The 13934-nt window shown below is 40.2% G+C and overlaps 1 protein-coding gene across 1 annotated transcript in view; it reads right to left on the reverse strand.

Moving 5' to 3' along the window:
* Nucleotides 1-13934, reverse strand: part of jph3b (junctophilin 3b) — a 52288-nt gene that overhangs the window by 20030 nt on the left and 18324 nt on the right. Inside the window, exon 3 of the mRNA XM_076732859.1 lies at nt 11525-11890. Coding sequence (XP_076588974.1) covers nt 11525-11890 — 366 coding nt within the window. The remainder of the gene's footprint in view (nt 1-11524; nt 11891-13934) is intronic.

Here is a 13934-nt window from a genome sequence, read left to right on the forward strand (position 1 = left end):
AGATTAACAGTCATGCTAACGTCAGCATGCTAACATGCTCGCAATGACAATGCTAATATGCGGATGTTTACATTGTATAATGTTTACTCTGTTCACCATCTTATTTTAGCCTGCTAGCATGCTAACATTTCAGCAGTGCAGCTGAGGCTGATGGGAATGTTGTTAGTTTTGGAGGTATTATGTTAAAAAACCAAATTGATATTTAATTTTTCACCTGATGATGTGCTTTTCAATGTTCTCAAATGTGATGATTTGCTACTCTTCTCTCTTTGATATAACCGTGAATTGAATATTTGGGGTTTTGGACTGATGAAACAAGTGATATGGTGATGTGAGCCTGACCTCTGAACACTCTTGATGGGTGTTTTTGCTGTTGTTTGTTTTTTGTTATGTTGTTATTTTTGCTATGTTCACCACTATTCTTTTCCATTTTTTTTAGAGACAAAACCATTACTGCTAATCAAGAAACAATGGATCAGTCACAGACAACAGATCAGTCATTGATAGAAATAATGATTAGTTGCCCAGCTCTCGTTTTATGCTCATTGCAAGGACCCTTGCAATTCTAGCAGGTATGCAGTTTACAATAATGATGGCAGATTTACCACTTAAAATTACATAATGCAATAACCTAAATCTTAACCCAAGGCTACAACAACATGTCCCAGGAAGAAGTCCATGTAGATGTCACAGAAACTGGGAGGAGCATTGTTCATATTTGCAGGATAAAGCCTGTCAGCTCTAGCATAATATTTCAGTATAATAAATAATGTGATCAAAATCTGATGTGTTCCAAAAGAACCAAGTTTGGATGCTTATTACAGAAAAACATTCTTGGACAAGCAGCATGGTGGCTAGATTTCTGCTTGAATTATTCATGTTCTCAAATGGCATGTTTACATTTACAAGAGAAAAAGTTTTATACAGATAAGAAATAATTCACAAGTTTGACAAAGGTAACGCAGTCTTTAGTTTAGCAGGACAGAACCGCTATCTGATGTTGTAGCATCTTGGCTTTCACACAGTGGATGCTCCAGTCCTGACACGGGGATTTTTCTGTTGTAACCTGAAGTCCCACAAGATACTTCACACTTCAGCATACATCCCAAAGCTTTGCTGTGCAGCTAAACTATGACTGTACTATCACTGTTCAGGGAGGAGGTTTCATGTGAAGCAGGCCATCACTTTGACAATAGTATGTGGATGTTTACATGGTACACGTAGCACCTTTAAAAGGACACAATAAATGAGCAGGGAAACCAAGGCCAAAACCAGGAGAGAAATAAAAGAAGAAGAGGAGACTCCAAACAAACACAAGATGGAAGAGATACACAGAGAAGACATAAACGCGAGCACACGGAGGTGAGGTGAGGAGAGACAGGGAGAGAAAGTCTAATCCAGGACTCATGCTAAGCTCTTCCATCATCTCTGTCATTACTCTGAACCAGCTGATGATGATGAGGATGATTCATACCTGAATATCTAACAGAGCTTTCCGGTTTGCATCACTGCTAATAGTGAATGTGTGTGTGCATGCCTGTGAGTGCGTGTGTTGGGCTTTAGGCTTGCTGATGAAACGAGGTCACAGGATTGCAGTGAATGGCTCTGTCCACAAAGCACAGTGAGTCACTGTTGTGTTTATCTGGTACTAACTAATCACAGGTAGCCTGATGTCACATCAGTTACATCAGCACATGTGACAACAGCGATCAGGGCATGTCAGCCTGGTATCACACACACACATACAAATCAGAGATTTACTGTAACGTCAGACACGCTGACAGCTGATACAGAACTTCAACCAGATCCAGGATTTTAATCTGGACCTCAACCTGACCTTTGACCTCTCTGCCTTCTGACATGGATAGCACAGATTATCCATTCATTCATTCATTCATTCATTCAAACCTTTATTTAAATGTCCAGTGTGTAAGATTTAGTGGGGTCTATGGGCAGAATGTGGCATCAATGGAAAATACTATTCATAAGTATGTTTTCATTTGTGTATAATCATGTGAATATAAGAATTGTTGTTTCTGTTACCTCAGAATGAGCTCTTTATATTTACAGAGGGAGCAAGTCCTCTTCTGCCATGTTGCACCACCATGTTTCTACAGTAGCCCAGAAAGACAACGCAAACATGGCTCTAGAGCGCGTCTTTCACATTTTTTGTGAGTTTTGCAGCCACTGTACAACCTCCTATATGCTCGGAGAGGGAGGGTGAGGCAAGGGGTATTCAGCTGGTTGTCTGCAACCTCACCACCAGATGCCACTAAATCCTACACACTGGTCCTTCGAGACTCGGGGAGTCAGTTGAGGGAGACCCTTATTTTCAATGATGCCAAGAATGAATAAAGACATCGAACAATCAAAAGCAATCCAGTTAAAATAGAAATACAAACAAACAAAACAATAAGAGTATCAGTTAAAACAGCTACAGGTCGACAGATTGTTCCAGAGTTAAGTCCTTAAGCATTTAAGAAATATAAGTGCATTCAGTTTTATGTAAGTTGGAAGAGATTCCATGAGACTGCTGCAGTAAAACTAAAAGCAGTCTTTCCAAGATCAGTCCTGGCACAATATACCTGAAGAATCAGCCAGTCACTGGGCCAATATGGTGATAAATTTCTGATCAGGGTTTTAAAGATAAACACATACCTGTGATTATCACACCTCATGCAGAGAAGGCCAACCAACCTCATCATAGACGATTCAGTGTTAATTATTGTAGCTATCACCGGTAATAAACCTCAGGGTTGAGTGGTAAATACAATCTAAGGGCCTAGGTGCACAAGGAGCAGCGTGCCTGTAAATTACATCCTTACAATTCAAAATTGTTTGTAAAGTTGATTCAATAATACTCTCCCTACAGATAAAAGGAAATTTGGATTTATTTCTGAATAAAAATGCAATCTTATGTTGTAATTTGCCAACAAGATTCTGGATGGGGTTTTTAAATGTAAATTCATTGTGGAACCAGGTGCCAAGGTACTTGTCAGTGCACTTTCAATATTTGATCTGCTGTCAGTAGAGATATGCAGAATACAGTAGTCTATGTTATTGGATATTGTGAGAACCATACATTTCATTTCCTTTGCATTACCACTTTGACAACAAAAACCCAGACTCCCTCAGACAAAAAATTCTGAAACCAATCACAAGCCTTTCTACCTAAACCAGCATTACATAATGTTTGTTAAAGCAAAGGATGATCAACTGCATCAAAAGCTTTTGAGAGATACACAAAAAGGGCATCACAGGGTTTCTTATTATCTAATGCAGATACCGTATCATTTGTAACTAATGCAACATCTGAAATGGTGCGTCGATTAGCTTTAAATCCAGATTGGTGAAGACTTAAAACTGAGTGACTTGCAAGAGAAGACTTGGGTTGGATGTTTAACCAAGGATTTCAGGATTTTTGCTAAGCAGGGTTTTTTGGAGATTGGGCAGTAATTATTAAAATCATCTCTATCGCCACCTTTATGTGAAAGAATCACATGGGCCGATTTCAAAACACGAGCGAATCTGCCATTTGAGATGAAAAGATTCAATACACGGTTGGAGCAGACAGTTTTGGAAAACAAAAACCCAATTCATCCTCTTCAGCTCAACTCCTGCTATCAATGGCTTGCAAAGACTCAAGTACAGTAGATCATTAGGAAAGAAGGGATGAAAGTCAAACTGAGAGGCTTGGCTCAGTGCAGTCATCATGAGTAAGAAGAAGCCCCGAGTATTCTTTTCAAATAGATGCCCAGCATCAACAAAGTGTTTGTTGACGGCTGGGCAAATCTCAGTCTGTTTGGAAATCATACAGTCAACACATTCAGTGTGTTTAGGAAGGGAATGTGTGGATTTGTTTTTGTCCGAGTCAACATTAAGAAGTTGGATTAACGTTCAAAAGTAGCCTATGAACATTTTTAGAAACACGCACACTCCAGGAAGGTTGGACAAAGAGCCACATCATCCTTGAACTAGATTTCCATTGTGCTTTCACTTAGCTCAGAGAGTATCTGCAGCAACTATCCTGTGACTGTGTTTCACCTCTCAGGGTTTCTCCTGGTGTTCCACAAGGAAATACCCTGCTGCTCTGTTCTGGGACACAGAGAGGGAGAGGCTGCCCTGTCCCGGGCTATGCTGCTGTCTGAATCTAGGTTAGACATTTCTGTGTGTGTAGAGCTGCAACTGTACTGTAGAAGGATGTGAGCGATTAGTTGACTTGTCGATTAAACGTTAATTATCAAACCCTCGCTAGTCAACACAAACTTATTGTTATTTTATTAATGTACAAATTTAAATGTCCAATGCTCATAATGCACAGCAAGGTCCCGTTATCCAGAAATGACCTTTTTTTAGTAAAAAAATCTGCTGAAGCCTGACATTTAAATCTCTCCGGTCATAATGTCCGGTGAAAATCATTTCTGAGTTATTCCAGCTCTATATGCTGTTTTCCCCCACCGCTTTTTTGATGCCCTCCCTCTCACTCTTCTCCCAATTTGGTGAATTCAGAGTTTATTTTGAACAAACCAGAGTTGCTGATGGCTGTTGTAACAGTGAAAGAAGATCCAAGATGGTTTTGGTGGGTTTTAGTCTGGGTAAACAGAAGGATTTTACTCTTTAATAAAAATGTCTATCTCTGTAGAGATCCTTTTCATAATGTTGCCAGACACTTAGAATACCAATCTGAGCCTGTCAGTAGATTTTTGTGGATGTGCACTGATGGTGCACTAACACCTGTAGGGATTAGGCTACACTGCAGGCCTTTTCATGGCTGTTGGATGCAGCGCTTTCTTTCAATGCTGGACTAATTTCTCAATCAGTCAGTTAGGTGCAAAAACATGTGGACTGGTATGGGAACCATGCTGCATGTTACAAAGTGCCAAACTGCAAAATCTACCTCAACTGTCTGCACGGAGCTTGTCAAATATTCAGAGCATCACCACTTTGAAACTCATTAAATTAGTTCAATCTGCATGTTACCTCCTGCTGACAAGCTTCAGCTCTTGGTGTGGTGAGCACTTTAAGCTGCTTCTGTTCAAAGACCTCATCTTTGAACATGTAATGTTTTTCCAATCTAGTATAAATTTTGAGTTTTTACTATTTGTAAATGTAGATGTGAGCTGTTTCTACTGAGCTAACATCGATATGGCTATATAATCCAATGCAGGTTGCATGTTAGAGTGCTAACATGCTAAGTTAAGATGTGTCAGCATTTAGCTTTGCGGTGCTGTGCTGCTCTGACTGCCCGCATGAAATAGGTTAATTCAAGTACTTTTTGCATTGAGAGATCTGGGTTTATCTGCTTTAAGCATGCATAAAGTGGCACCCTACTTTAAACAAGGACACTCTGTCCCTCCCCAAAAATAAGTTATGCCCCCCCTTTGTGCATGAGCTCCTGCCCTCCAAATATCCCAGCACAATCCTTCTCAGCAGACATTAGCTCAAGTTTGAATGACCTGACTGTGTGTCTTTACACCTGCCAGTGCGTCTTTTTTTGAGGTCTTTACCTTGCCAGATTCACCTGTGGATCCAAATTACAGCTCACGTAATTCAGTCAGACTTTGTTCAAACCCCCAGAACTTGACAGAATAAAACAAAGACAAATAAACTGTTCCCAGGCCCAGTGGGAAATGATTGTTAGCCACCAGATCATTGACACAGAGAGGCAGAATTACAGAGGTGAACCAGCAGATTGGCAAAGAAGCAAACAGACAAAAAGAAAACACAAGCAGGTCAAACTGATCAGTAATACCTTGAATGATTGTTCACATCGATAAATGTATAAATTACTGTGTACAGAGTTTATAGTAAATGACACATGACACATTAATTCGCGGCCGACCCATCACTAATTCCTCCACCCGTTCCACTGTTACAAAAAATAGCGGCGCAACTTGGTGGGCGTTATCCTGGTCATTTCTCTGCATCAGAAATAGAATGTGTGGCGGGAGTGTGTGACAAAAGACCAAAAAGTGTGACTGTCACGCTCAATGCGTGAGACTTGAGAGCCCTGCGTATCATGCTAAACACCCAAAATACAATATGAACATATGACAGCTTTGTTGTTGGAGGGTGGCTTGACATAGCTAGCTAGCATGTTTCCACCTGCTTCAAGAGTTGGTCTTAGCTTAGGCTAAACATGTGCTGGACCAGTTTCTCTGCTATAATCACAAAGATGATCTCATCTAATAAAAACTGGTTAAGTAGCATAAAACATGACAGATAAATACAGTTTATTCATTACAATTCCTTTGTACGAAGAGTAAAATTCAGCATTAAGAGATTGTGATAGCAGAGAAGCTAGTTAAAATCATTAGCCTATATATGGCTTCAGGTGGCTGCCTGCTTTGTTTATTTGTGCATGCCAACCGTCTTAACCCCAAGACTGTGGTCATGAATTACTGTTGCACTAAGCCATCTGGTGGATACCACCATGGCTCACTCTGAAAACTGATGCACAACAAAAAGACTCATTTTCTTTTGAAAATGGTTCTTTCACTGTGTGTTTCTGTTGTGTCAGCTGAGACAGAAAACATGTTTATTTTTCCTGTAATCAGTTCCAGCAAGTCAGTGAACGCAAAAAACATATGCAAAGAAATAACGATCCTACTCAAAACCATATCTCTCAAACTATTATAAAACATCAACCGTTTCAATGAAAGGGAATAGAGTTTACGCTAAATTTAGTCATGACTTAATGACCAAAACAGAAAAATTCATATGATGGTGAATAGTGTCAAAGTGGTGTATTACATAGAAACAGTGTCATATTTATTAAACCACACTTATAAACTCTTTATATAATTATACTGATTACATATAACAGGACGTAAACCAGGAACAGAGATTTTTGACACCTGTTAAAATAGGATACTTCACTTTCCTTAGCCAAGATGCTCTGTTGACGCCTCAAATTTGTTGACAGGCTGCACCAGCTGATCTGTGATGAGTTCAGCTGCCTCTGGAAACTGTGCCCTGATGTTTCAAAGACAGATTGTATCTCACTCTTTGTGCAACTTTAAAATGTAGGTTTATACTGAGAGCCCGAATCCCAACAGTACATGACAAGCCAGTGTCTGGTGTGTTCTCCACCTTTAATTTGTCTGATGTGTTCTCCACTTTTAATTTGTCTGCATTTCTTTCCATCTTTCTTTGTCTTTCTGTGTGACTTATCACCAGTGTGAGATGAGTGAGCGGAGCAGCTGTAGGGAGCTGTGGTCAGACCGCCCTAAGCAGAAGACTGTTATCAGGACTAATAGGATTGGATCTTTAGTCATTCAGCGCATGTATCGTCTTGCATGTAGCCCTAACAAACACAGGCGTGCTCAGCAGCTGCATTCACATACATTAGCACACAAGTAAGCTTCTAAGTATATAAGGAAGATCAGGTTTATGTGTGTGTGTGTGTGTTCAGTTCAGCCTCTTTGCTCTCTCAGGCTGCCTGCCAACATTGTTGGCATAATGCGGAAATCTCTCTCACTCTCTCTGACTTTTTCTGTTTCACTTTCTCGTTGTCTTTTACTCTCTAACTCCCACTTTTACACTCCTCTCATCTCTGCCTTTTCTCTCTTTTCTATCTTACACCATTCCTTTGTCACGCTCTTGTGTTTTCTCTATCCCCTTCTTAACAAGCTTGTCCATCTAAGCCTTTACAATTGTAGAAAACAGGTGATCTACTCTTACTCACGCAAACACCACAACATATACATATACTGTACATGAGTTACAGTTATTGCCCATGATGTGTGCAACATGTTATAACATTATTGATCTGTTCCAAAGGTAATTGCCAATCAAATAGTAATAGTAATGGTTCAATCACAAATTCAGTATCACTGACCAACTGTCTGACATCTGCTCACATTGTTCTTTTGTAGACTGAATATCTGTTACCCATAAAGCAACAGGGGCAAACATGTGTGCTGGCACTGTGAAGCTAGACGTCTTCCTGGATAACACTGAGATTACAGTATATGTGTCTTTTCATTGTTGAGTGATCATGTACAAGTCACATGTGCAGTAGGTTCCATACAGCAAGGTCTGATGTTGTAACACATATCCACACAGTTCAGATCAGGTTTGAAATGTATGCTGAGTTATCACACACACACACACACACACACACACACACACACACACACACACACACACACACAGGGAAGATTAAGTCAAATCTTAAACTGAGGCTAAACACAACATGTCAAGCTGGCTGAGCATATGAAATGAAAAACCCAAATGGGGAAAAAAATCTTAACAGTCCCCATTTCCAATCCAAAAGAAACATATAGTTTACAGTATCAAAACTGCTTTTTGCCACTATATTAGGAGTCATAATCAAACCTTTAGCATTAGAAATGCAAGTCTGAGACAATTCCAAGTAATTTTCTTGTTTTAAAGTCAAGTTCAGGATGAAAAATTTCCAAGATCTGTTGAATTTGTCTTCGAGCTGTAATTTGTAAGGCACTCCTTAAACAAATAGTTTGATATTTTGGGAAATACATTCGCTTTCTTGCTGAGAGTTAGATGCGAAAAGTGACACCGCTCTAATATTTTTCTGTTAAATATGAGCGTGTTGTAACCTGTTCCACAGCCTGTTAACTCGTGAGTGTGTAGGTGACAGAGACAAACCATTTTCTGATTCCAGCCCTGCTGCTCTTTCCCTTTCTCCACCCAGATTTATCCTGCCATTAAACCTGTGACCCTCTGTTCACAAGCCTGATTCTCTAACCTTTAGACCAGAATCCATGTGTTCAAAAGCATTATATAGAGTTACTTTTCTCATATTTTAGAGACTCGAGGCTGTTGGTACTGTGTCAGAGAAATACAGTTTAAATACCAATACAGCCATTTGGGAACTACATTTACTTGTGACCTTCTGTATTACTTTTCAGAACTGGCTGAGAACAACTATCTTTTAGTGGATATAAATTTAACTGTGAAATGGGATTGGTGTGAAGCGAGCAGCCAAATTGCTTGCTCAGTTTGTATCCCTGGATTGATCTCTGTGGTGTAATGTTATCCCAAATGCTCACCTTGGCAGTTGTTACATTTTCTTTTCCAAGCGTTGCTCTACAAACTCTTCCTACACATGATGTTTTAAAACAAGAAGCTTCGACAGCAAGAACTGCCAGAACTACTGTATCTGTGGTCAGATAACCTGATTCCTTGAAACAACAAGGTCTGGGACCAAAATGGGTCAGAGACCTACTTCTGACGGGTCCCCACGTGACAAGAGTATCAATGTGTATCCATGACTACAGGTCCCAGGACAGCTAATTAATTTCTGCTTTGAGTCCTGGGCTGAAAAACAAAAATTGTTGTGTTATATTCCTGTCCAAAAGTTTCTAGCTGCAGTAAAGAAGGTCAGGGCATGGCCATTAACATCATAACCCCAACTGTGCTCATTGTTTTAGTTCAATGAGCAGAGTTATAATGAGAGCAGGCTCTCATTTCCATTCAGCAGAGCAGCTTCATCAAAGTCTCAGCAGCTCCTGACGGTCTCGCTACGCTTGCTATTTAACTTGTACCATAACCTCCTTAACCCTACTTTCACCTTAACCTTAATCCTGTTGTTAATCTGTCATTGATCTCAATTATAATGTGGAATGAAGCCATCTACAAGTGTTTATAGTTACAGACAACTCCCCCAGTGATTCAGACACATGGAGCTGTCAGTAGGGGATGGACACTGGTACAATACCAGGACAGAAAGATCACAGAGAGAAGAGAGGTAGTGAGCTGGAAAATATGGACTTGATTTGAATAATTGCGTTCAATTGAATTCATAGATTTGTAGTCACTGAAGGTTTCACTGTTCATACCATCACAACATTCAGCGCTGATCCTGACTGTCTGCACTTCAGTTGTACATTCAGTATGTTGCTAGTTCAGACTCTTAGTTTCAGTTTAGTATACAATTAGCATATGCAGATACTGTTTATCAGGTTAACGGCTCATTCAGTGATTCAGTATAGTCAGTTCAGTATGAGAATGTGGCGTTAAAGATTTGCTTTTACATGTACTGTACACCTCTCGTGGGAATGTGAACAGAGAAGAGGGAATTATCATATGACCCAGAGTCTGCAAAGCCATGTGAAGCTATTAGTGGGGACAGTGCAAGTGCAACACTGTGCACTTACTTGTTAACAGTCAGAAGTTCAGCAAGGAAGCTGTGAAAATTATCTTTAAAAAGCCAAGTCACAAACAAAAATAGAGAAGAAATAGTACAATTAGTCTTAAGTACTCATCATTGCAGTTAAGTTTTTTCCAATGCAGATTGTTGTATAAGCTTTGGCAAGGTGGAGAGTCTACAGCAAAGTATGACCTGACATTACCGATGCTTAACAGGAGCACCTGTTGCATTGGGCAATAGCCCAATAGCCATTCCACAATCTTTAATTCAATATTAGCAAAATGCCACAGTAATTAAGAATTGGTTTCAGATTTCTGAATTAACGCATGTATCTGTGATTTGTTTAGTCATTCACACATAGGTCTGGTCCTGTGCACTTTGATGTGTGTTTTATGCCACTTGGAGAACAGTCTGTAAATTAGAGCTTTGTAAACAGGATTAAGAATGGGGCCCTCATCCTACAACTATGTCAAATCATGGGTATAGCTAGGTAGCTATTTAGCTATTCCCATGATGTGATGCTAGGAAGCTTGCTAGGTATAGCTATTAAAATAGTGATAAAAATGGCAACAAGAACTGATTGACGTAGCTCTGAATAACAACTCTAAAATCTACATTTCCATTGATCATCATGGAAGAACATTAAGTTAACTGCACCTGCAACCCTAAACAAAAATCAACTGATATGAACACTGTCAGACTGAATAAATGAAGGGAAGGGAAATGGCAATTCAGTGTGATTATCAGGCTTGCAAAGAGTTCCATAGCCTTCATTTATAAAACTGATACCTGATAACAGTGGAGACATGCTCTTTCCAGGCTAACAACGCCCCAAATTCCAGGACTGAGAATCCTATTGTAAATCTCATATTGTGTATGTTGAAGAGAGGTTCTGAAAGCCTCTGACAACGTTTCAAATCATAAGGACTTTTCTATGACATTAAACATTCAAAACTTAACCGGTATCTGCTTCATCAGGGCTGTGTGGCTGTGGTTTGATCAGATTTGACTGACGGTGCTGGCAACAACAGCAAACAACTCCACAACTGTCATCACCACTTGATCCAAATATTTCAATGTAAATCCTGATTCATGTGACATCACTTTTTCCAACTGAGCTCTACCCACTTCAAACCAGCAAGAAAAGACAAACAGACAAAAGACAAACAGAGAAGTTTTGTATGTGAAACAAACAAAATAATTCTGGGTTTAGCTGAAATGTTTGTGCTCATATATGACTGTACGCATCATAGAAAGCTGAATGAGAAAGTAGGATTTCAGAGACATTACGGCCTTTAACTGTGCTGGAGAACACACACAAGCCACCTCTAGATTGGGTGGCCTGACTTGAACCAAAGGAATGAGGGGAAATAACGACCGTAAAGCCACTACCTGGACAGAGCGATCTCAGCCTTCTGCCGGGCGATGTCAGCTGCCTTCTGCGCTCCCTCCACGGCTCGGTCCACCTTCTCTCTGATCTTACTGGCCCGGAGGGGGATCAGGTTCTTCCTCTTGCCACTCACCAGGATGTTCTGTTTGTACTTCCCCTCCTCTTTGGTGCCATCAGGAAATGTGGTGCAGCCATAGCCGTGACGTTTGTTGCTAAGCCACTCCCCCTCGTACTGCAGCCCATCGGACCGCCGACTCACGCCGTACCCTGTCCGCTTGTCGTTCTTCCACTCCCCACAGTAGGTTTCTGTTGCAGTGGCGTCCACATCGTCATCAGCCGCAGCCAGCTCTGTGTCTGCATCTCCAAGACTGGAAAGGAGAAAGGGTACATTGGTTTGGCTTGTGTATTCACTCACTAATCCTACGTCCTGCATGTCACTTTGAGAGGAACAAAATGAGAGCTCTATCACAATGTGACAGAAATCAATCAGTCAAGTTTATTTGTCAAATATAATCCTATATGGTAAAATCATTGGTTTGAGCGCTGCACACCAATGGCAGATAGTAGCTTTAATGTTAGAGGCTGCTGATGAGTATTCCTCTCTCAGCCTCCCAATATCCTCTTCATCATGTCTCATTATCTTTCCCCTCTCTTTCTGTAACCCAATATTTCATTAAATTAACACCCAGCTCCTACTGAAATGAAGATACCGTCTGAAAACCCACTCAACTCAAGGACTCTAGACATAGGTAATACCTATTTACGTCGAGACCACCACCCTATGTGGTCCAAAGACGAAGTCTACTTAAAACTTACCAAACCAAACAAAGCAATAAAGCCAAGATTACAACCAGAGAAATTATTTTCTTGTAAGGGCAATTTGAAACTAGGGAGATAAAATAATTACTTAATTTTATTTCAGGAAGTTGTTAGTGTAGCTTAACATAAGAAACAGGGAAAAAGGTTGAAAATACACCTACCAAAACCTCTTAAGTTCAACAATCTAAGATGTTATATCTCTTTCATTGAAATGTAGAAATGACAATTTGAGGTTGAGAGAGGCTATTTCTTCACTAACAACTTCTTCTGGACAGTATCCCTGGTTATAGCATGGGCTGCCAGGTATGGTTGTGAGCACAGGTTTTTCTTTACAAGGATGATGGTACCAAACCTGGCAACCTCACTCTGACAATAAGACCCCCAGAAGGCTCGCCATGGCTATACGTCACAACTCAAGTCTACAAACCTATCACACAGACGTGAGCTTGATAGCGACCGTCATTTGGAAAGTAAGCCTGTAACAGCTGTTCTCAAGAAGTTTAACTATTCCTTAAATCATTTTGCAAAACATCCAGAAATGACTATTTGAACCAGAGAGTCACAATGAAATCCAAAAATACCATGCATTTTTTTCCCATGATGTCTAATGAAGAATGTGCATCTCAAAACCTTGAGTACAGACATAACTTGAACAATGCTCCACAGATATTTTTGCCCATTCCCTTGTTCCTACTTATTCATATGATACCAATCCTTCGTGTAACACTCCCTCATGGTAAGTCCCTGCACAGTTCCTCTGAAGTTGATGGGGAACAGTAAGTGTCTTACTTAACTGGGATTCAAAGAGGCTTATTTTCATCTGTCCTCCTAAGGCACATTGATTAGATCTCTGCTTCCCTTTAGTATTTTCTCAATAGCCCAACATAAGATTTATCTCTATCATATGTTCATAATGTGCACCATCAAATGATGAAGACAACTAACATGTCAATAAATAATTCATCAATTGCAATGCATTACATAGAAATGAATTCAGAATGTTGTATTTTCCCTTGCATTCATACATAAGACGACTTTCTGTAAATGTTTACATTAGTAGAACAGGGGAAAAAAAGCCAAGACCTTTCTCTGCTTATCAGCCTTGCCAATAATTAATCAGACCTGATAAGCTGCTGTCAGCCACTTTGCCAACAAACAGGTTTGGAGCTGCTGACGATTGTCGTCATTTAATTGGTGCCTTTAAAAATAAACCACCTCAATCCAGCGTACTTCGAATTTTACGTCAAGCCTTTCTAATGGCACACAATTGATTCAACACATCCAAGACAAAGACACTGCTGTTTACTATTAACTGAGTGCACCCAGCAGCATGTCCACTCTGTGCCTGACTCTGAGCTAGTGCAATATGATTAATGCGAAAATGTGGACAACAGCGGAGCAGAGAGACACAGATGACAGGCTTTTCACTGGATGACACAATGTAAAACGGAAAACATTTTATCAGGCGCTGGGCCAGCTGACCAGTAAACAGACCTATAGGACGCTTTGGACTGCATGCCAATCCATTTTAAAGACACTAAAGCAGGACAGGTGCTTGTTGCTGTGATGTCCTCCAGATGAAGGACAGTTCCC

The sequence above is a fragment of the Chaetodon auriga genome, chromosome 6 (genome assembly GCF_051107435.1).
Source record: "Chaetodon auriga isolate fChaAug3 chromosome 6, fChaAug3.hap1, whole genome shotgun sequence".
Classification (NCBI taxonomy): domain Eukaryota; kingdom Metazoa; phylum Chordata; class Actinopteri; order Chaetodontiformes; family Chaetodontidae; genus Chaetodon; species Chaetodon auriga.